At 50.0% G+C, this 22,830-nt stretch overlaps 1 protein-coding gene and 1 long non-coding RNA gene across 5 annotated transcripts in view; one reads left to right on the forward strand and one right to left on the reverse strand.

Annotated features, from left to right (window-relative positions):
* Window positions 1–22,830, reverse strand: part of PIGG (phosphatidylinositol glycan anchor biosynthesis class G (EMM blood group)) — a 44,345-nt gene that overhangs the window by 8,381 nt on the left and 13,134 nt on the right. The window contains exons 6-12 of one of the 4 annotated variants that reach the window (XM_077882121.1): window positions 18,358–18,570; window positions 14,657–14,874; window positions 14,029–14,310; window positions 12,302–12,759; window positions 9,344–9,535; window positions 5,965–6,274; window positions 3,426–3,589 (exon numbers count right to left, since the gene is read on the reverse strand). In XM_077882121.1, coding sequence (XP_077738247.1) covers window positions 3,426–3,589; window positions 5,965–6,274; window positions 9,344–9,535; window positions 12,302–12,759; window positions 14,029–14,310; window positions 14,657–14,874; window positions 18,358–18,570 — 1,837 coding nt within the window. Of the gene's footprint in view, window positions 1–3,425; window positions 3,590–5,964; window positions 6,275–9,343; window positions 9,536–12,301; window positions 12,760–14,028; window positions 14,311–14,656; window positions 14,875–18,357; window positions 18,571–22,830 lie in introns of those variants that run through there. The other 3 variants (XM_077882125.1, XM_077882137.1, XM_077882131.1) reach the window with 3 other exon arrangements.
* LOC144303764 (uncharacterized) lies at window positions 664–2,027 on the forward strand. The gene is made up of 2 exons (XR_013370752.1): window positions 664–854; window positions 1,562–2,027. It is a non-coding gene; the product is annotated as an uncharacterized LOC144303764 (long non-coding RNA).

Genomic DNA, 22,830 nt, shown 5'->3' on the forward strand with positions numbered 1-22,830 from the left:
ACACTTCCTGAAGCACGACCCCCATCACACGGGCAGCCATGCTCCCTGTGCAGGAGACACATGAGCACAGCCGTGTATGGGGCCATAGGGGCCTGGGATTACTGGAGCCCCGGGGGTAGGGAGCAAGCATATCCGCCAGAGTGGATGGTCTGTGTGCTCAGGGGAGTCTTGGTGGCACCACGCTCACACCGGGCAGAGTCTGGACATGAAGGGTGAGCAATGAGGAGTTCTGTGTAGGGAAGCAAAGACCCTGAGGTGGAGCAGTGAGTGTGCGTGTGGGTGTGCACACGTGCTCCACAAAGGAGCTCCTCAGGTCCAGCGACCCAGTGCCACTGCCTGGTGCCACTCTAAGATTCCCCTTGGCGTACTCACTGTCCAGCAAAAGGTGGACCTTGAGCAGCCACTCAAGGCCCAAAGGAGGCCTGGCCCCTCATGCTCACAGCTCTTGCCCCCTCTACACCCTCACCCTGCCCTAACTGGCTCCTCATCTTGGGCCCTGGTGCCCATCCTTCCTTTCTGCTGGGTTCTCTGGCTGCCCATTGTTCCCTGGCAGGCAACATATGTTGCTTGCTTCTACTTGCACATCATCCTGTACCCTCGTCCTTTTGCTTGTGCTCCTCCCTGGCTCCCCTGAATGGCTGTGATTACTCCTACCCACAGGCTCTTCTCTGGGAGGCCATCCTGAGTACCTCCAGCAGACTCAGGGGCTCAGCTATTCTGACCTCATCTTTGTGACCTGCTCAGCACATAACTGACTCATGCCTCTGCTATGGCCACCAGCCCATGAGTTCCTTGGGTCACTCTCAAGATCCAATCCATCAGGCAGAGGACCTCCAGGGAGCTGGGGTCCTGAGGTATGACTTTATTAATTTCCTCAAGGGTCACTGCTCCAATACTTGGTGAGGGAAACTCCTGGGAAAAGCTTCATGGATGAATACTTGTGGCTTATGGCTGTGCTACCCCTTTCCTGGGAGTGTCATGAGTGTGTGCTCAGCCAAGAGCCTGCTGACCTTGCTCCCTTCTTGACCAGCGAGGGAGGTAGAGCTCCCATGACCCTGCCCCTCCGTGCACTTCAATTTCACACATAATGAACATCACCTATTTAGAAGACTCTGGCTTCTTCCTTCTATAACAACACCCAGTAGGTCACCACTCCCACAACCTCAGCAAAGAACAGTGTGCACTGTAGGGGAATGGATGAAGGCCATGCAGTCTGGCTCAGCATGGCTGTCCATACCACCAGCTCCAGATCCAAAGCCAGTTCCTGAAGCCAAGGGTCATGGACCACTCAGGGCCCAATATTTGAGCCATTAAAATATTTTTTTTCTACCATTTTAGTCTGGCTCTAGTTTTCTCATTTGATTTCAAAAAGCCCCCCAAAAGCAAGTAAAACTTGATGTCTTAAACTTTAAAAAAAGAAAAAGAAAACCCCTTTCTAAAGTAAAAAAAGAAGCATTCCTTAATTAGGGAAAACATCATATAATACTCCACAGCCAGTTAAAATGCTTTTAGCTTACTTAAAAAAAAATGCTTTGTCTTTTTTTCTCCCCAACATAAACAGATGAAAAGTGCCAGGAAAGTCAGGGAAGCTGCTCTTCACAGAAGCCCAGGCTCTCTCTCATGGTCTGACCCTCATGCTCCCCGGCCCATTCACGCAGCTCACCTCAGGCCGCAGACAGGGTGTGCTCAGCAGAGTCAAGTGCACTGCGGCAGATAAGCTCCCCGAGGAAGAAGGGAGTGCGCCTTGCCAGTTCGTGGCCCCGAGTCCCCAGTACAGGATGGCACTGATGAGGATGGAGGCCTCCCAACCCAACCCCACCTCAGTCAAAGAGACATCAAGGGGCCTGCTAGTGACAGAACCAATGGCTCAGTGCTGGTCTTGCAGCCCACACGGGTTCACAGGTGGAATGAGAGCCTGAACATCCCTCTGCTGACCCCCAGGCCAACAGTGACTCTAAGAGGAATCTACCTACAGATGGTCCCAAAGCGTGCAGCCGAGGAAGGCACAGTGACTTACAGGCATCTCCCTTATCCTCAGGAAAAGCAGCACGAGAGAAGGGACCCCCACATTTGAGAAGCTGGCAACCATGGCAATGTGGAGGGGAGCCCAGAAGGTCTCTAGAGCAGGAAGCCTGGGTCTGCACAGCTGAAGCCTTTACTTACTTTCTTGCTCTAAACTTTGACTTGAGAGTGTCACCCCACTCACACCTACACTCCCTTTTGCCCCTTATGTAACTGCGGAATGGGAGAAGATGGTGGGCTGTGGCCATGAGCTTGGGGCAGGAGTCCAGGGTCACTGAAGGTTGGGTCTTAGGAGCTGGACTGGGGGGAGGATGAGAAGAATCCACGAAGAACATGAGGACCCCCAAGTGCTCTCCTGAGAGGTGGGGGCTGAACATGTCCCGGGAGGTTCTAACATGGGGCCAACAGGCACCACAGCAAGGGCTGCGTTTTTAATAGGGAATCAGAGGGGTAACAGGGACAGGGAGCCTCGACCTCCCTTAGGCGGCACCCCCTGGAGGACTTGGGACACAGTGGGACATTCAGCAGGAACAGCGTCCTCCTAGGGCTGAGCAAGGTGCTGGCGTCCAGAAGGGAGGCTACGCCTGTGGGCACCCTGACAGACTGCACGGTTGCTCACCCCACCTCCAGCACCTGTCGGGCTCCTGATGTGGGCCGCACAACCTAGGAGGCACCACCCTCACTCCATTTCACAGAAGGGAAAGCCGAGGCCTATTTGGAAAGTGCAGCATCAGACAGCCCCACACAGCACTCAGGCCACGCTCAACCAGGCTGGACCCGGGCACTGGGGTTACCAACACTGCGAGGCTTCTGCTTGTGAAGCTCCCTCTCCGGGAGGAGCCGGGCATGCATAAGAAAGCACTGAAGAGCATGATGGGCAGGAGGGTGGGGTGGGCTGCCCCAGTGGTCAGGGGCATCTTCCTGAGGTGGGAGAGGAGGCTGTGGGCTGGCCAGAGGGGTGGGGGACCACGTGGGGCCTGAGGGGGCCTCTCAGCAGCAGGAATGCTGGAGGTGAGGGCCAGCATGTCTTGTCTTCATGTCCCAAGCGGAAGACCCCTCCCTGCCCCCCAACTGGGCCACCAGCAAGCAGAGAAACCCGAGAAGGGCTGTTCCTCCCTGTGCCCCTGGAAACCACATCCTGGCATGAGCTGGAAGATCGCACTGGAAGCTGGCTACCCTCCGCAGCCTCCCCAGCCATCCCCACACAGGTCGGCCACAGACCCACACTTGAACTCTCCTTTGACCCACATACTGTGGATGGTTCACTCTTATTTAAGGAAAAGAAAATTGTTCAAAACCTCAGGCCCTTGGGGTTTGGAACCCTGCATCTGCAATGAGATGCTCTCTTCAAATTGCCAACCTGCCGTCAGATTTTATGCTAAAAGACAAAGGAGGAGCTTCACCTGCTGGTTTCCGAGCTCAGGAAGCTCACTAAGTGGCTGGCCCACAGCACGGGCCCTGCAAACGTGGCAAACGCTGTCAGGAACACAGCTGGGACTTCTATGTAGGTGTCCAGGCCCACGAAGCCCGCCGAGATGTCCACTGTGGCTATATTGTTGGAGTTTCCCTGGAACACAGGGGGAAGCAGCACTGGCACAGCCACCGGCAACCGCAAAGGGCTGAGTATGGTCATGGTGACACGGACACACGGGACCCCAATACCCGCCCACTCCTCTCCCACCTCGCTCTCTGGTGTGGAGGATCAAGTGAAATGTCTTCTACCTTCAAGAAACTCAACAAATGTAAGCCTGTGGATGAAGGCAGGTGGCCACGGGGTCCTGCTGGCAGACCTCTCGACTATTCGATGACACACCCCCTCTCACAGCGGGCCTCCTTTGACAGCAGCCTCCACGGTGCAGCTTCCCCTCCATCCACCTGGCCTGTTGCAACCTGGGCTCTCTCCTGACAACTATTTCTAGGTAGAAGCCCCTCGATAGAGACGCGACCCCAGAGCTGCTGAGAGGAGGGTCAGAACAAGAGTCCCAAGTGCTGCAGCACGGGAAGGCACGATGAGCACTAACGGTTCTGACACGGGAAGTCACCAGAGATCCCCCAGTGGAAGCTGCCTGGGTCACGTACAAAGAGGACTGGGAAATACTGTTAAGGCAGCCAAGGCACAGGCCGCCTGCTCTGGGGCTTTACTTGCATCAACTCATTTAATCCTCAACAGTCCTGATGTGGTGCCACTATGACTCTCAGTGAACTGGTGGAAAACCGAGGCAGAGAGATCCAGAGGAGGCCAGCTGGGCCCCACACTCCTGACCCCTGTACTATCAGGAGTCCCTGAGCAGCGGGCAGGAGGAGGAGCAGCAAGCCTGCGGGTCTACTCCCAGGAAACCTGACCATGAAGGAAGGGCTGCGGGAAGGTTGAGACAAGGGGGGCCGCACTGCTACTGGTCACTGTCTGACCTGCTGCAGAGCCTGATGCACGAGGGTCTGTGCTAATTTTGGGTGCTGACGGATCGCCAGGACATACCACGGTGCTGCTGCAGGAGCACCAGTGGCTATGGGACACGTGTGTTCCACCTGCCCGAGGACAGCGCCCGACAACTGCCAGCACCACGTGCTATCACGGATGCCCTGTCACTTCCCTGTGGAATGTGCCACAGAGGGGCACACTGAACGTGAGGCTGTCTTCTCGCTCGGGGCATGACTGTGGCCCCATCAGTCTTCCTGACACCAAGGCCTCAGCGCAGGCCAGGGTGCCTAACTAGCAGCCACTTTCTCCGTTTTGGCTAAAAGGGAGCCCACAGGAGTCTCCTCTCACGGCAGCAGGGTCTATCATGCGACCAGTCCACATGCACCAGGACATATCTGCACACATGCCAGGGTCACTCCCACGTGGAGCCCTGGCTGACCATGTACCCCTGGGGCAGGAGTGTCTGCGCTCATCACACATGCTCGCTGTCTAGCACAGTGCCCAGGAGCCTGGAGAAGGGAGAGGGGCGTGGCAATGTTCCACGGTGATGGCCAAGGAGCTGATGGTCAGGTCATATCATCCAGGACTTAGGGAATTCTAGAACTCCCCCCCACACCCCCAACCTCTTTCTGGGCTTCTGGGAACAGACAGAGAACAGTTAGGGGGGTTGCTCTTTGGGTGAGGTCAGGAGTGCCAAGAAACCAGGAGAGAAGTAGGAAGGGCAGGGAAGAAGCCCCAGGGCCACCTGTTGGAACACACAGACCACCCAAGTCCCCCAGGTCTGAATGAGGAGGGAGGACCTGGTGCACACAGAGACAGTGCAGATCTTCAGTGTAAAGATAGGAAGACACAACTGAGATGCTCAGGGGCTCGTGCACAGTTCCTCTGCCAGAGGGTAGGGAGCTGGCAGGGGAGTGTGGGGAGCTGTGCCTACCCTTGGGGGTACTACAGGCAGCCACTAGATTGAGGATGGGGCCCCCTGAACCAGATCAGAGATGCAGGAAGGCTGGGACGGAAGTGAGTCCCTCTGAGACCAGTCCAAGCACACAGGCAAATATTGAGATCCATGCCAGAGGTGGCCTGGACTTGCCTCTGGTGGGCCCTTTAACAATGGAGAGAAGATGTGATGACCACGGGGCCCCAAGGGACTATTGGCCGAGTGAGGACACCCAACAGCACCAGGCATTGATGGCCAGGGGAAAGGGCAGAGAGAGTTCAGTCATCACCTCATCAGGTAAAGCAATGGAACTGTGAAGTGCGTCCCTAACAGGTCATGGTAAACAGGTCCAGAACACAACCATACGCTGTATGCGTCTGTTCCAAGGGTGTCCGTCTTAAATAACTGCATTATCCTATCAAATATACATGAGATTTAAGCATCATTCCCCACACCACACTGAAAGTTCCTTCACTGAACAACCTTTTTAACTTCTCAACTTATGGTAAACTTTTTTCAAAGAAAAAAGATAAATGACATATAAAAAGTTAATAGACTTCTATCCGCATTAATAATGAAAACCTACCTGGAAATAGAAGAATGCTTGACCGAACCAATAATGCATTATAGTGATCTCAGCTGCATCATGCCTCAGGGGCTTCCAGATGAATTTAGTCATTATAGTTTGAATCAAGAGGCTAAACACTAAGACTGGCAGATTATGTGGTCTAAAAAGCAAAGCGGCCAGAAGAACTAATCCACTATATATCTCCCATAAACCCACAGTCTTGATTGTGACGTCTGTAGCAATGACTTGAGATTTAAGCAAGTCTTTGGTGCCCGTGAACAGAATGCCAAGGACAAAGACATGAACAAAACGAGCTTCAATAACACCCCTAAAAAAAAAGCAAAACAAGTTTGATTCGTTAACACAGCTTGAAAAACTCAAACATATTTTCCCATGAAAACCACAGGTCTACTTAGCTGACTAAACAAGCCACAGCACTTGCCCACCTGGGTAACTCTGTGGAAGTGGGGGTGTCTGCTTCTGCGTATCAGCCACCTTGGAAATCCCTCCCTCCCTTGCCTAGAGGCTGGCAGGCCTGTCCTCTCTGTGTGCACTTCTCTGAAGGAATTGGCTTAAGAGAAATCTCGCTCATTTGGCCCAAGGATGGCCTGGCGCAAGACTAGAGCCATCACTTGTAGGGTGCCAGAAAAACTGTCCACCTGCTTCACAGTTAATTTGAAAGATCACTGCAACAGGATAAGGGCAAGTTCTGTCAGAAATGTCCATAAGTTCATGATGTTAAGATACACTTGGACATGTTCACAACCAAGCAGATTTAAGTAAGTCCTTGTGTATGTACACACACTCACACATATACAACAGTGCAGTGCACACTCTGGGGCCTGGGGACGGCAGGGCCAGGTGAGTCTGGGCTCTGCCGCTGACTGCGTCATTCCTGAAATGAAGAGAAAGGGTACCTACACGTCATAAGCTTTCCAGAGAATTAAACAAGAGAACATAGGTAAAGCGTGTGGCACACAATAAATACTAAGAATTATTAAGAAGTATTTTAGTGGCACCTAGGTGGTTCAACGGGCGAAGTGTCTGTCCTTGGCTTGGGTCATGATCTCGGAGTCCTGGGATCAGGCCCCAGGTCAGGCTCCCCGCTCAGTGGGTAGCCTGCTTCTCCCTCTGCCTCTGCCCCTCCGCTTGCTTGTGCACATGCGTGTGCTCGCTCTCTCTCTCTCTAATAAATAAATAAATAAAATCTTAAAAAGAAGGGATTATTTTAGAACCTCATTTACAATTATCTGTAAGGGATATAATTTGTGATGCTCTACCAAAAAATTTCATTTTATGAAACACATATAGCCCTACAACATATTTTAAATAAATTTCATAAATCAAATATCTTACATATACAAGAAAAGCTGATCATTTAAAGTAATGCTAAGTAAATTAAAATTTTAAATGATATCATTACCATAATAATGTATCTGTTTTGAAAAACTGAATTTTCCTATCTCAGATTTATTAGGAAGGTTTATACACTTTAAAAAATTCATTTTTTAAAAGCATAGTTTAATTTGATCAGTCAGAGACCACTATCTGATGTGTCTCCAGTGAGTAGACATTTGCCCCGGGGCCATGCACTGGGCAAGGAGCTGGGATCAGGTACAACCCCACTGCCAATGTGTGTGCTAAGCGAGACCTGATGACCAACTCACAAAGGTTAAAGGAGGAGAAATCAGCCAAGGCCTGAGCCATGAGAGGGGGAGACACACCAGCAGATGCCTTCGAGGGGTCTGTGTCCTTGCCCCTAAACCATTCAGTGCCATTCCTGCATGTCCAGGACCATGGCAATCTGACCTCTACTCTAGTCAAGCCTGGGCATCAGAGTAGAGAAGAAAAACCAGAAGTTAAATGAAAAGGAAGCTGGAGAGCCACAGCCTAAACAGTGAGGAGCAGCTGTTAGGGAAATCTAGAACCTGGATGGCTCTAGGATTGGGGCAGATCTACAAGTGAGAGGGAACTAAGAACCAGGGTGGATGGGGCTGGGGAATGGAAGCATTTTATGGGAAGGATGTGAAACAAGCAGTGTGGGTTAATGAAAGGGTGCATTGGCCTATGTTCTACACCAACAAGGTATATGCTGTGGCATCCATGAATGGTAAGTGGTCCAAGTCCTGAGATGAGGGATGATGAGAAGAGGTGCATGGATCTGATAGGAAATGAGGCATTTATTCCTGTTCAACACTTTGAGACATAAACAAACACCCCTGCAAATACCCTCTGCCCAGAGTCTTAGACTCCAAAGTGAACAGCCTTTGAGAGGTCTTCCCACCATTCTCCCCCTACCTGACCTCCCTGCCTCAGGAGAAGGCCTGCTACCCTGCTGTCACCTCAGCTAGGCTCTTGGCATCACCTCAACTGTCCATATCACTGGCAGGTCCTGCTTCTAGGCATGCCCCCATGCCTCCTGGCCACCTACGCAGCCTGGCCACAGCCCTCAGCTTACACCTTGAGCTTTTCTGAGAAGATGACATATGCTTTCCTTTCTCTGATTAGAAAAGCAATAAAAAAAAAATGCCTGAAAAGGAAGATCACAAGCCACCTGTGATTCTGTGCCCTAAATATAACCGCGACTAATTACATATTTTAGTCTTTCACACAAACATAAAAAAGTGTGTACATACTTTATAAGCTGGGCTCATACAATAGTTTTATAGCCTAGCAATCCACATTTTCACATCTTCTATGAAAACACAATAGTCAGCACAAAGCTGTAACATCCCCCAGAGGCTCATCCCACTACTGTTAGCCAATTACCTGGCTTTGTACTATGCATACCTGTGAATAAGTTCTCAGAGAGCTTGCCTGTCTCCTGCTTTCAGACCTCATGTCTGGCTGCATTCCTGAGATAGATTCCTTAAGACAGCGCCCAGGTCAGAGGGCTGGACGCACTCAAGATTCTTAACATGTTTTACAAACAGTCTCCAGGATGGCCTCTGCTCAACCATCCCACATCACCATTAGAGAAAGGAAGCCTGCCAGTTTGTGACAAAAAGTGGCCTTCATGACTCCATCGGCACAAGGGGTCCCTCCTCACCCGCAGAGTTCACTGTAAAGTGTGGGAAAGCTGATTTTTCTGCTGTGCTTTCTTTCCCAACTGCTAGGAAGCATCTACTCTTTGTGACTCCTGTTACTATTTCTTGACTGAGCAAAACTGAATCCTTTAAATTCCTTACTTTTAGAGAATCCTTTATTTAAAAAAAGAAACCTCAGTGACCTTACTGCGTTGTCTCTCTCCTAAAAAAAATCAGTTCACTGAGGCACTCCTTGTTGGGCCCTAGTAACTGCTGAGATCACAATTTGCAGGAACCGACTCCAGAGTTCTCAAGACAGCATGGCCTGCTTTCGTACATAAAACATGAAATCGATTTGCCAGTACACTTACTTTGAAATGTCTTTGCTGTCTCGTTGCCATGGGAACAGGACATTCCCAATGGCCGCCCGGTAGCAATAGACGCCCAGCAGGCCAAGCGCCAGGGCTACTTTTGACGTCAGGGAGCACTTCCTCTGAACCAGTGCAAAAATCACGATGAGCGAAAGGGCGGTCAAAACAGAGAGTTCAGCTTTGTGATCCGAACTGAAATGAAATGGAAAATCCCCCACATTACTAACAAGTATTAACTGGCGATCTCAAGGATCTACATCAAGTGGCTTTCTAAGAACTGTATTAAAAATAGCTGACTTTTCTGAAAAGCAAAAAAGAAAAGAAAATCATTGGTGATTTAAATTCAAAGGTTCTTAAAATGCTTAACAATGAAGGACTGTTAACCTGAACTCTGGTTTCTCACTCCCAAATGGTCCCTGCCACCAGGTCTTCACTGGCCCGTGCAGTGACCTGTATAAAACGCTACCCATTGGCTCCCCTGGCAGCCCCACTTCCCCAACCAGAAGTGAAGAGATTCTGGGCACACTGTATTTACCAGTGTGCACTCTGCTCAAGGGAGACAAGCACGGCCTGGAGCGGTCCTCCCAGTCATTAGCACAGATTGACTCACTTGAGCGTGTCCGCGCATTCTCACGTAGGGAGACTCTGCAGAGGGGCTGAGCATCTCCACCTGGAGCACGAAACTGTCACAGCAGAGCCGGGCCCCCCTCTCTGCCTGGCCCTTGCCCACCATCCTGCTACCTCGGCGAGTATTGTGCTGGAAGGCAGGGTTCTTTTCCGTGTCATTCACCACAGCTCCAATCACAAAGCCCAGACACCCTTAGTTGTTAAGTGGATGAGTGACTATCCTGCCAAGGGGAACACACATCAATGGAAAAACTACTTGGAAGAGACTCAGAGGAAGGATGCGGCTAGTGTCAAGACGTGGACCCAAGGATGGCAGGTGGTGGCAGGGGTCATGCTGGGGCCTAGCCCTGCCCTGGTCCTCGCTCTGGGAGGCAGTCACCGGGGCGTCCATTCACTGTTGCCCTTTCCACTGTGTTTTATGCACTCTTCCTGGATTGATAATTGTAATAACTAAAAAACAGTAATAAGGAAGGGGAGTTTACATGCCTCTCAAGAAGCTCTGCTACAAAGGAGAAATGGGGCCACATCGCAGCCTCTTCACCAACTGATAGGAATAACTCAGGAGCATAGGGAAGACCAGTGATGTGCGAGGGGGGCACCGTCTGATGGGAAGAGGCAGCACCCAGTGCGCTCGTGGAGGGTCCAGGCTGAGGAGTGGGCATGGCTGCTCCTGGAGGGTGGGGGGTGGAAAGGCATCGGGGGTGGGAATCCCGCAATCTCCTACGGCGCTTCACCTCGCTAGAAAAATAGAAGTGAGGCCACTGGGCTATCCCAGGGCTCTCCCAACCTCACATGCTCGGGCAGGTGCCTCAACCTTGTGCTCCCTCTCCTAAGCCAGAACAGGCCAGCAACCTCTCTGCAGGCTTGCTGTGAAAATGAAAGAGCAGGCACATGGCAGGCACCCAACCAAGCTGCCTGTGGTTGCCAAGACTTTGTTAACAGAGTTAACACCTAGGAGAAATTTCCATCAGAAGTATTTGACCAGGGTCGCCTGGGTGGCTCAGTGGTTGAGCGTCTGCCCTCGGCTCAGGGCGTGACTCTGGGGTCCTGGGATCGAGTCCCACATGGGGCCCCCTCAGGGAGCCTGCTTCTCCCTCTGCCTGGGTCTCTGCCTCTCTCTAGGTCTCTCATGAATAAATAAATAACAAGAAAAAGAAAGAAAGAAAAGAAAAGAAAAGAAAAGAAAAGAAAAGAAAAGAAAAGAAAAGAAAAGAAAAGAAAAGAAAAGGACAAAGAAAGAAAGAAAAAGAAAGAAAGAAAAAGAAAGAAAGAAAAGAAAAGAAAAGAAAAGAAAAGAAAAGAAAGACAAAGAAAGAAAGAAAAAGAAAGAAAAAGAAAGAAAGAAAAGAAAAAAGAAAAGAAAAGAAAAGATAGATTTGACCAGCGGAATGAATTTTATAGCGTTTGATGGATATTTCCAGGTATTTTCCCAAAGGGTCATGGCAGTGTGTGGTCAGGGGTCCTCTGCTGCTCACCAGGACTGGGTTCTATCGCTTCCTTTTGTGTGTCTACGTGAGCATGAGGGAACTCACACCTTGTTGTTGGACTCTAAGCTCCCTGATCACCAGGAGGGCGAGCATGTCCCTTCTCTTTCTGTTGGCACTCCCCCCCGCGGTGAGGGACGGGTCTCTCACTGTCCTGAGCCCCTTTCCTGTTGGTCTGTTGGTGATTTTCATACAAGTCCTTCACAGCCAAAGGAAACAAATGCCCATTCTGCTCTTTTCCCTCTACTTTAGTTTTCTAAGTCTTCATTGACAAAAATTAAAATGTGTACTACAGCCAAATGATTATTTCTTTTTTTTAGAGAGAGAGGGAGAACACACAGAGGGCAGGGGCAGAGGTAGAGAGAGAGAATCTCCAGCAGACTCCACACTGAGCATGGAGCTGGACATTGGGGGCTTGATCTTCCGATCCTCAGACCATGACCTGAGGTGAAATCGAGTCAAAAACTTCATCAGTTGTGCCACCCAGGCGTCTTGATAATACTTTCAACTAGGTTGTTTAGCCACTGGCTTCAGAGTGGGGAAAGAGGGAATGTGGTCCTACCCCACCTCTGCCTTGTCGGGGAGGAGGCAGCGAGTGACAAAACTATATCCTGGCTGCAGTTGTCATTTTAAAACTCAAAGGTTTTCAAATATAAACAATGACAGTGATTCGGCCATAAAAACACCAAAAAACATTAATTCATGGCTTACAGTCTATTTTTCCATTTTTTCAGGTCTCAAATACCACTCTGTCCTGAATATGAAAAATAGACCTGTTTTGAAAAAGACTGTGTGTGGCCAGTCAACCATGCAAGGTTGGGCCTAAGGCCACGGCTCATGGTCTCACCTGGTGAGCCAGTGCCCCAGGTCAGGCCGGTGGGCCCACTGCACACCCGTCTGGTTTAGGGACCGCAGCAGCCGACAGCAGGTAAGTATCACCCATGGACTTGCCAACACCATCCACTTCTCGTAGCCTCTGAGAGTGTCAAGGGAAGTGAGGCTTCTAGACACTCCGTGGGGCTCTAACGTGTCACAGCCAGTGCTCCTGTCCTGTAATGCTGCTGCGGTGCGGATGAATTCCTCCTCCACGTGTGGGCACTGCTGGGGTTCACTGTCGTCCCTCAGAAGGCAGTTTCTGTAGATTTCGTGACACAGAGCCAGACACAGGGTGTTAATGAGGAAATACCAGGTCTGGTGCTCCTCCTCGATGAAACTGCTTGCACCCAGACTCAGCACGTGGCCCATGGTCCCCAACAAGATAAGAACATCTAACTCCGACCATCGTGGCTTTGGATGAGCTGGATTCTATAAAAGGAAAATGCATTTTGTGAGGGGAAAAATATAAAAATTACACAAATCCCACCACATGCACTTAAAGTTCTTGCTGACCTGCTGTGACAGGCACTTGCTGCTCCTCCTGCCCCACATCCCCACCGCCCCCTGCCTATCCTCCTGGGGCATGGCCAGGGAGCATAGAAGCAGCATGGGCTGTTGTCATCCTGGACTGCAAGTCCTAAGCTGAGTGACAAAGAGAATAAAGATACTTAGCCCCACGCCATCTGCAGAGAGCTCACCTCCCAGCCCCTGAGCCCAGTCCTCCTCGAACCCTCACCCTTTCTCTGGGAGCCTGAGGTCTTCAAGGGGGTCCACAGTCAGTTCCTGCTTCTTGAAACCAAAGAACCCCCAGGATATATTCCACCAGAGAGTTTTCATTAAAATGGCCAATTCTATTGAAACAACAAAGTTGGCATCACGGTACTAACCCTTAAATATACTAACTGAAAACATTTAAAATTAAAGATGAGATTTTAATGACTGTCATTTGATGACTATTTAATATTTACTCTATTTATCATGTGCAGTTTGTGTAAGGTACAGAGATACTGTGGACCTATTTAGGCCCCGAGGAATCAAACGGCTCTAGGGAAACCTGTACGCTAATGGGGAACAGAGATGTGCTACAAACGACAGCCCGTGAGGTCCTCAGACTGAGGTGAGGCAGCTGCACCGAAGGGCCAGGCATCACCTCCCCGGGTCCTTTGGGCCCCGGGCACCACGGACCAGCCATGGTTGTCCCCCTCTGCCTCACTGCTCTGCCACCACACCACGAATAAAGGTGTCAGAGGCCAAAGATTCTAAGAAACCTAAAGGTTTGAAAAGAAAAGGTGGGATGAGGACAGGGTCCTGGCCTCCTGCTGAACTTCCTAGAAGGTCTACTGAGTTGATTCTTTTCTCTCTGGAATGTTCCTCCCTTGGCTGCAGCTCAAATACTCTTGGAGAGGTGTCTGATTCACATGCTGCCCCACCAGCACTGTACAGTCCCATGCTGCCCCAGTCACAGGGACTCTGTCTTTCCAATAAAGAAACGAGGCACACGTGACCTGGCAACACAGATCTGAGTGTCTGAAGCTGGGATGCTCAGACGTCATCCCCTCTGAAATGTGGGCTCCCCTCCTTGGCTCCGCCTGACACACACCTGGGGGTTAGCAGTGTCTGATGCTGGAAGATCAGCTGGAGTAAGAGAAAACGGCCTAGCCAGAGAGCCAGTGCCCCACGTATAGGAACCAGCCTTACCTTGCTCAGGAACTTTCCATCACCAAAGGTCTTGGCAAGAGCAGACACCACTGCACAGAGCAGTGCGGAGACCAACACCATCACTCCGCCTGCTGTCAGCCACGAGAGGCCACAGAAGTAGCAGGAACTCTCGGCCGAGGTGCACACAATGACGTGAAGAGCGGAGAGAACCAGCAACGTCAAGTAAAACAGCAGAGAAAACACAGGCGACCACAGAGGAACCTCCAGTTCGGCCTTGTTGCTCAGTGCTTCCGGGATGCTGAGTAGGAGCAGGGAGAGAACCTGGGAGGGGAAAACAGCGGCAGTGTGCACTTGGAGAGAACCATTCAGAAAAAGCCTGTCTCCTGACCTTGTGCCAGCTGTTCAAGGGTTGGAAACAAAAGAAGAAAGCCCGATAAACACGATTTCTGATGACCCGCCAAGAATGCATGCATGCAGCAGCACGGAACACAGCCAGCCACCTGATTCCTGACGATACTTGGGGCACAAGGACACACAAGAGTTCAACAAACAAGGAAACGGATATTTTTCCATTTTTAGAAAAAAACAGTATTTTATGTGCTTTACACTACAGTATTCTGGCTAAGTTATCGAATCAACAGCTGAGCCACGATACAAGCACCCGTACCTCCAATACCACGACAGTCCCCACCAGCATGGAGTAGATGTCGTACTGGGCCACTTGTCTGCTCAGGGACAGGCTCAGGGTCCTCAGGGCATCCAAGTACTGCCTGCGAACCTTGGCTCCCAGGTTGAAAAGGACTTCTGAGTTATTTTCCTCCAAGTACAGTCTGATCCAGTTCCCATGCAACCTCTCTGACATTTTAAACTGCTCAAATCCAGGCTCTAGCAAGAAGAGGACAAGGTTACACACACAAATCGCCGACACGTGTATCGTTTCAAAGTATTCAGTTATTCACAGCACATGGTGTGTGCATGAGGTCTGTGCCTAATGAAGACGAACCATTCCTTGGGGGGTGGCCAGCAGCGCCCTGAGTAAAAACAACAGCTGATGATGCTCATGAATCCTCAGACATCCTCCTGCCAGCCCGCCACGGCCCAAGTCACAGAACAGCACACGACACGGACAGAAGTGTCTGCCCACTGCTCTGCCCTTTCTCTAGCTCCCACGCCTGGCCTTGCCTCCTCCTCCCCCGTCTCTCTCAGGCTCTCTCCAAGCTTTCCTTCTCTAATGTGTGATATAACAACCACCCGGGAGGGCATCACATGAAGGGCCCCTGGTGTTACAAATCTTTGCAACCCGCACCCACCGTGAGGACTGGGCAGGCAGTGGCCTGATGCCGCTTTCACCACATCCACTTGCCACCTTTTACTGACAGCACCCGTCTCTGACCTGCTCTCCTACTTCACAAGTCCTCTCTGGGAAGGGCCGGCAGTCCGACCCCTTCTGTTGTGATGCCAAGATAGATGATCCATCGGGAGGCAAAGCCAGGGCTGCCAGAATGGCTCCTGGATGAAGCCCAGCCCCAGCTGCTGCCGGCTCCCTCTGTGGGATGGCAGTGGCAGGCAGCTCAGCATCAGGAAGCTGCCTCGCTTCCTTCTGGAGTTGGGCCCGACTTACTGGTGACTCAACTAGCCTGCACGGCAAGAACTTCCTTCCTGAGACAGCCTGGTACGTAATGTATTCTTCCAGCAGAACCATTCCGAGGGGGTCTGGGACATGCCTGCTAGGGTTAGGGTTGCTGGGTAACCCTGAGCACAGCCCAAATGCTTGAAGCCCTGCCACTGCTGCGGATGCCAGGTGACCAAGTGCTGGTGGCCGGCATGACTCTAAGCCCATGTCCGTTCTCTGCCCATGACCTGAGATGGGGATGACGACCATTCCCACTCCAGAGGGGCAGCACCCAGACACCAGCTCACAGGCTGGCAGGAGACAGCTGAGATCTAATTAGCCTGTATCTAGGATGGAAGCATTGTTATACCCCACCACCCAGAGTCACAGAGACAGGGGGGCAGCAGTGTCTATACTGCACCTCCTAGAATCATGGAGACGTGGGTACCTGTGTATGTATCCAAATAAGTATTTACCGAGCACCAACTACATGCTACGTGCAAATACGTATAGTTCCTGCCTGCTTGGGCCTGTGATCTAGCTTGGTTCTCACATGGGCATGTGAGTACAAATTGTGAAAAGTGCTATGAAGGAAATGGGGGAATATGGGAAACTGAAATCTGGGGTTGAGCATGGGGAACCTAAGGTCTGATATTGAAGCTGAAGTGGCAAGTGGCCCAGAAATCCACCAGGTGATTTATGGGGAAGAGCATCCAGTCTGTGGGAATAGCACATGTAAAGGTCCGGAGGTGAGAAAAGTCTGTTCCACTGGGATGAAAGTCAGGGGGGCGATGGGAGAGTTGTCTCAGATTGGGCTGGATATCAGGGGAGGCCTGGAAATCGATTTCAGCATCAGACATGTACCCAGTTCTGTCTCAGGAAACAGGATCACTGAGGGTACAGACCAAGGGCGTCCTAGGAATGTAAGTCCCCGTGAACGCTTCTCCTGCCAGGGACTGGCTTATGCTCATCTCATGGACTTCTTTCCAGCCACGCTCACTGCAGTCCTTAATTCTCCCTACTTGCTCCTCCTGAAATAAGCCAACAACCCTCACTATGGTTTTGTTTAGTGTTTTACTGGTTGTTAGTACAGGAAAAAGTACACACATTACCAAGAACAGATTTGCAAAAGCTACTAAACTCACAAGTTACTTTTGAAAACAAATAAAGTAAAGCTTGTCTCTAGTCTGAACTGAAATGTGCACCAGGGCGGGCCTCACTTTTCACACGGTTGCCCACTACGGATGGACAAGGGGCTGGCCCCCAAGCTCTCCCACCAGTCAGGACACCTGGTGCCCCACTAGTCCTTGCTGGTCTTCCACGAGCAAGTCAAGGCCAGTCTACACCTCAGTGCGAACCCACAGGCATTCACTCTACTTCCTAGTACTCCACTATCTCAAGTAGGAAAAGTTGCCAACGTCACATTAATTGCTGCCTCACACTAGGAGTGCACCTCCTCTAAGATTCCCAAATCAGCCCCAGCACCAAACACGCTGTCCTTGATGTCCCCTGATGGTCAGATAAATTGTATAAGAAGATGGTCCCGGGCAGATGTGCTCTCTTGTTCTGGATCATTCCTACCAGCATAGCATATAAATACCCCTTAGTTTCTCCCAGCTTAAAAATAAAAACAACATACTCTGTGTTGGCCTCCGTCCACCTTACACAACAGCCATTGCCACAGCTCAGTCCCTTCCCTGCCTGACTCTAGCCCAGCTTTCTCCCAGCACTCCACGTGCACCGCTCCTGACCAAGTCGCCGAGAACCTCACTTGCCAGATGAACTGTCAAGCCTCAGCTGCTCGTTTTATCTTACCTTGAGCGGCATTCAACTTAGCTGCCCACTCCTCCCTTCCTAAAAATCTTTCTTTACTAGGCTTCCTTGGCATCAATCGCCTCACTCTGCAAGTACCCCATTTCACAAGCTTGCTCCTCCTGCACCCCCCCCCCACTTCAGGAACAGTCACCCTGTTCTTCCACTGCTCTGCTGAAAATCCTGTTTTACCCCGCCTGTCTGGCTCCCCCACACCCTATATCTAGTGCATCAGGGGAGGCCTGCTTGCACTGCCACAGCCTGGGCCCACACCCCACCTCTCCCCGGAGCACCGCAACAGCCTTCATTACACAACACAGGGCGGAACCCTCCACGAGGGCACCTGAGAGAGCCTTTGAAAATGCAGCGCGAAGTTTTCAGACTCTGTGTGGAAGGCTGCATGAGCTCCCACCTGGTTCATGACGGAAGTAAGAGCCCCTCCAAGGTCTAAATGGCCTACCTCCAACCTCGTCTCCTTCTGCCTTGCTCCAGTTCACCTGGCTCCGATCACTCTGTCCCTTGGCCATCCCCAGAGCAGGATCCTACATCTCCCACATGCTCCTTCTGACTCTCAAAGGCCAGGCCTGCCCTGACAGCCCTTTCCCACCTTCCTCAGTACATCCTTTTTTGGAGACACTCATCACCATCTGACAGCTACTGCTACTTCTCCACCTCTAGAAGGTAAGCTCCATGAGGGCAGAGGCCTTGTGTTTCAGATGCCTTTAACAGTCTCCAGCCAAAGAGGAACTTAGTGAATAAATTCCATATTTGTTGAACGAATACATTTATGAAAGAGCTTGATACAGATAATTGTATCTGTGGGTGCTGCTAATGGTGACCATCAGGGTTCTAAGAAAACAGAAGTACAAAGACTGATGACCTGCACACTGCAAACACAGGGAAACACCAGGTGCGATAGAAACATAGTCTGTTAACTGAGTTACCTTTTTCGTATGACGGCACATTCTCTTGCAACAATTTGCTGAGCTGCACTGCATTTAAATGTAAAAACCTCAGCTGTTCTCTCACCGGTCTCCCCTCCACGGTGGGGAACAGGAGGCTGCCGACACTGTTCCCTGGAATCGGCAGGCCAAGCCCTATTGCTAGGGTTGCAGCCAAGTCAGTCTGCTGAACGTGCTTTGGACGTCTGATGTCACCTAGAGAAAAGACAACGGTTTAAGTGACAGGCTCTCAAACATTGGTCATTCCCTCGACCTGCGATGACCATCTCTTCGCATGTACATATATAGAGAAATAATCTCATTGGTGTTTACGTCAACAAATTTACTAACACTCATTCCATGTGGTCACAGGGCCTTCCCCAAAGTAGCATATGATATGTGGGAGAGATAGCAGCACAAGAAACTCGATACTGAGTGTCAGAGCCTGGGGTGGGCACAGAGAGAGCAGACAGCTCTGCAGATGCTGAGGGATGGTTGCCTTGGTGAGGACAACAGTCAACCATTCAGAGAGGTCCACAGAGCGCTGAGAAACAGACACAGACATGAGCATCAGAAGGCACCCCTACCTGAAGAGAGTAGAATGAGGCTAGATTCAGCTGGACCGAGTTCTCTAACCAACTCCAACAGACAAGACATCTGCCTACTGATGGCCTGATTGAAGGGCTGGCCTCCTCACCAACCCTTACAAGGAGAACAGGTGCCACATCAGGACACTGATGCTTCCAAAAATACATCTGAAAACGCTCCTATCTTCATGAAAGAAGATGTTGGTTGAAAGATGGTTCTATACAGCATGATTTTTTTCCAGAAGGTCTTGACATCACTTCTAGAATGCCTTGTCTTTTCTCTACTCATGTGAAATGCCATATTTTGTTACCCAATGCTCAGATCTACTGGGGTCTATTTTTGGCCTCTTGATTTTGCTCTACTGATTAGTGTAATTAGCTCTTGCCAGCAATATTTCGAGACCTGTAATTCTGTAATACTAATACAAGGCAGGCCACATTACATAGCGGGTTTTATGCTGTAGAAGAAGGAAGAGCATTTCATCAGAAGACCATTCTCCCCATGTAGCACCCAGGCCTTTTTCCATGGGCCCCAGCAATGTGCTCTGTACAGCTAAGCCACCTTTCACACATTCGATCAACAAACACTGACAAGACGGCCACTATGTGCCACTATTCTGGGCTTAAGGGATAGAATATAACAGAACACGTCAAGTCTCTCCCTTCATGGAGCTTACATCCTGTTGGGAGGAGGAAGTCAATAACATATACCTGCTCTGCCCTATGTGGAGGTCAAGCAGGGGAAGGATCTCCTTTCGGGACCCTCTGACGCTGGACTGGCCAGTTTCTCTTACCAGGAGGTCAGAACTCTGGGGGTGGAAAGTAGCAGGCTGGCGGGTATGTGAAATCACATGATACACAATTCAAAACTCCTTATTTTTCAGAATAATAAACACCTTAAGATGTACTTTTATTAAAATAAACAACAAAAATTTACATGGATCTGTAGATAAAAATAAGCCTCTAAAGACCTATCAGGAAGGGTGGCATGAAGAGTTCTATGGGTCTGCTTGCCAGGAAAACAAGCATAACTGGTAAAAATGATAAAAACCAACATTACCACAATGATTTATGGCTTCTGGAAACCATCTAGGGGCATACAGCAAATGAAGACATTTTCCCTAAATCTTACCTAATCTTTCCTAAGCTTGGTAAGAACAGGACAGTGTGAGACTCTTGAGGAACCATGATTCCCTCCTGCCCACTGGGCAGCTCAGTGGGACAGCCTCCACTCTGAGAGGATGCAGCAAAGAACACGGGGCTCCCTGACTCATCCCTGGGTCCCTGTGAGGGCTCTGAGCTCTCCTGGGGAGGGACAGACTGACAGCGTTGCCCATCCTCCTCAGCTATGTGACATACAGGCTCAATCCCAGGTGAGTGGCTGGGGGCTCCCTTTTTCTGCCCAGCCCCATAGAGAATTTCTACCCCAGGCACAAAAGGCCAAAAATATTGGGGCCCACTCATCCTTACCCCAGTCTGCTTGTAGGGTGGAGGCTGCCCCCAGAAGAGGCTAGTGGAAAAGACCAGAAGCTACTACACAGACCCCTCTGAGAGAAAGGGACCACTGTCACCACCCATAACTAGAAACCGTGGCTAAGAGACTTTGCTCCAGGCAGGCCATAGAACAGAGCAAAGCTCACCACAAAAGAACTGATTTTGTCTGAAACAGAAGGTGGTGAATTCAAGCCTAGGAATGCTCCTGAAAGCAGTGGAGATTTTGGAGGTGGGCAGCTGGAGGAAGCTGGTACCTTCACGACAGCCACAAGCTAAACCAGAGGCCAGCTGGGCACTCACAGAGAGGGCCAGGGAAGAAGACAACAGGAAGAGTCAGAATCACCTCAGAGAATGGCCTCAAAAATGACCCTGCAAAGGAGCTCAAATACAAGATTAGATCGTGGAGCACATTTATTATAAGTTGTCAAAATCAGCTGGCAATGAGTAGAGCCTGACAGTGGGGTATGACAGCAACAGGGGCAATAGCCTAGCAAGCCATCACAGAGAGAGACAGGCACAGAGCATCACTGAGATGGCTGTCACCCTAGGAGGGCTGTGCCAGCATGGGAGAGACGGCTGACTTCATCCTGCGGGAGAGACTCCACCGTAATGGTCTAGCCGTGTCACTCAGCGAATAAACAAGGGAATGACAATGATGACAGCTCTGGGGGCAGGGTGGTGGGGGTGGGGGTCAGCATCCAGAGTTGTTACAGTATATTATCGGAGATGGTCAGTTTTCACTGAAAACTATGAGCAATGATGCAAATTAATAGGACAGTATAATTCAGACAGAAGAAAAGGCAATAGAACTTCCAGTAAAGGGCCCAGATGCCAGAGTTTTGTAAAAGACCATCTTTCAAGCAGCCGCCGCAGACACATTCAAAGACCTACAGCAAACTATGCATAGACCATAAAGGTCTGATGAAAAGAGAAAAATTATAAAGAGAGAAATTATAAAGAAAAGAACAAATGGAAACCATGAAAATGAAAACTAATAATTGAAATGAAAAATTCACTTAGTTGTACAATAGGAGATTCTGAACTGGTAGAAGAATCACCAAATTTGAAGGCAGATTGATAAAAATGGTAAAATCTGAGAAACAGAAACTTTCCCAAACTTGATGAAAACCATTAATCTACACATTCAAGAAGCTCAATGAGGGGGATCCCTGGGTGGCTCAGCGGTTTAGCGCCTGCCTTTGGCCCAGGGCGGGATCTTGGAGTCCCGGGATCAAGTCCCACATTGGGCTCCCTGCATGGAGCCTGCTTCTCCCTCTGCTTGTGTCTCTGCCTCTCTCTCTCCCTCTCTGTGTGTCTGTCATGAATAAATAAATAAAATCCCTGCTCCTGTGTCTCTGCCTCTCTATGTCTATCATAAATAAATAAACAAATAAATACATCAATTAATCTATCTCTATCTATCTATCTATCTATCTATCTATCTATCTATCTATCTATCTATAAAAAAAAAAAAAAGAGGGATCCCTGGGTGGCGCAGCGGTTTGGCGCCTGCCTTTGGCCCGGGGCGTGATCCTGGAGACCCGGGATCGAATCCCACGTCAGGCTCCCTGCATGGAGCCTGCTTCTCCCTCTACCTGTGTCTCTGCCTCTCTGTCTCTCTCTGTGTGACTATCATGAATAAATAAATAAAATCTTTAAAAAAAAAAAAAAAAAAGAGGCTCAATGATTGCCAAGTCGGATAAACACAAAGGACACAGCCATATTATAATGAAAGTGCTGAAGACAAGAGAAGGAAAGCCCAGTCACGCTGGGGAGGTCTCATCAGAAACCTGCAGCCAGAAGGCAGCAGGACCCAAAGGACTGAAAGAGGGAAGAATGGTCAGCAAAACTCTTTTAAAAATGAAGCCAGGGGATCCCTGGGTGGCTCAGCAGTTTGGCGCCTGCCTTCGGCCCAGGGTGTGATCCTGGAGTCCCGGGATTGAGTCCCACGTTGGGCTCCCTGCATGGAGCCCCACGTCGGGCTCCCTGCATGGAGCCTGCTTCTCCCTCTACCTGTGCCTCTGCCTCTCTCTCTCTCTGTATGTCTCTCATAAATAAATAAAATATTTTAAAAAATGAAGCCAAAATAAAGACATATCAGATTAAAAGAACAAAAAAGAAACTACTCATTGCCAGCAAACTTGACTTATAAGAAATACTTAAATACTTGAAAACAAGTGACTCTAGATGTTAACCTTGATCCATAAAACAAGCAAAGAGCATCAGTAAAGTTAACTATAAAATTCTAAAACAGCATGAGAACACATTTAAAAAGCCATTATAGAAAACACCTATATAGTTCTGTCCCTGGTTTGTTACACATAGAAATAAATGTACTGTATTTGGGGCGCCTGGGTGGCTCAGCCAGTGAAGCGTCTGCCTTTGGCTCAGGTCA

This window comes from Canis aureus, chromosome 2 (genome assembly GCF_053574225.1).
Source record: "Canis aureus isolate CA01 chromosome 2, VMU_Caureus_v.1.0, whole genome shotgun sequence".
NCBI lineage: Eukaryota > Metazoa > Chordata > Mammalia > Carnivora > Canidae > Canis > Canis aureus.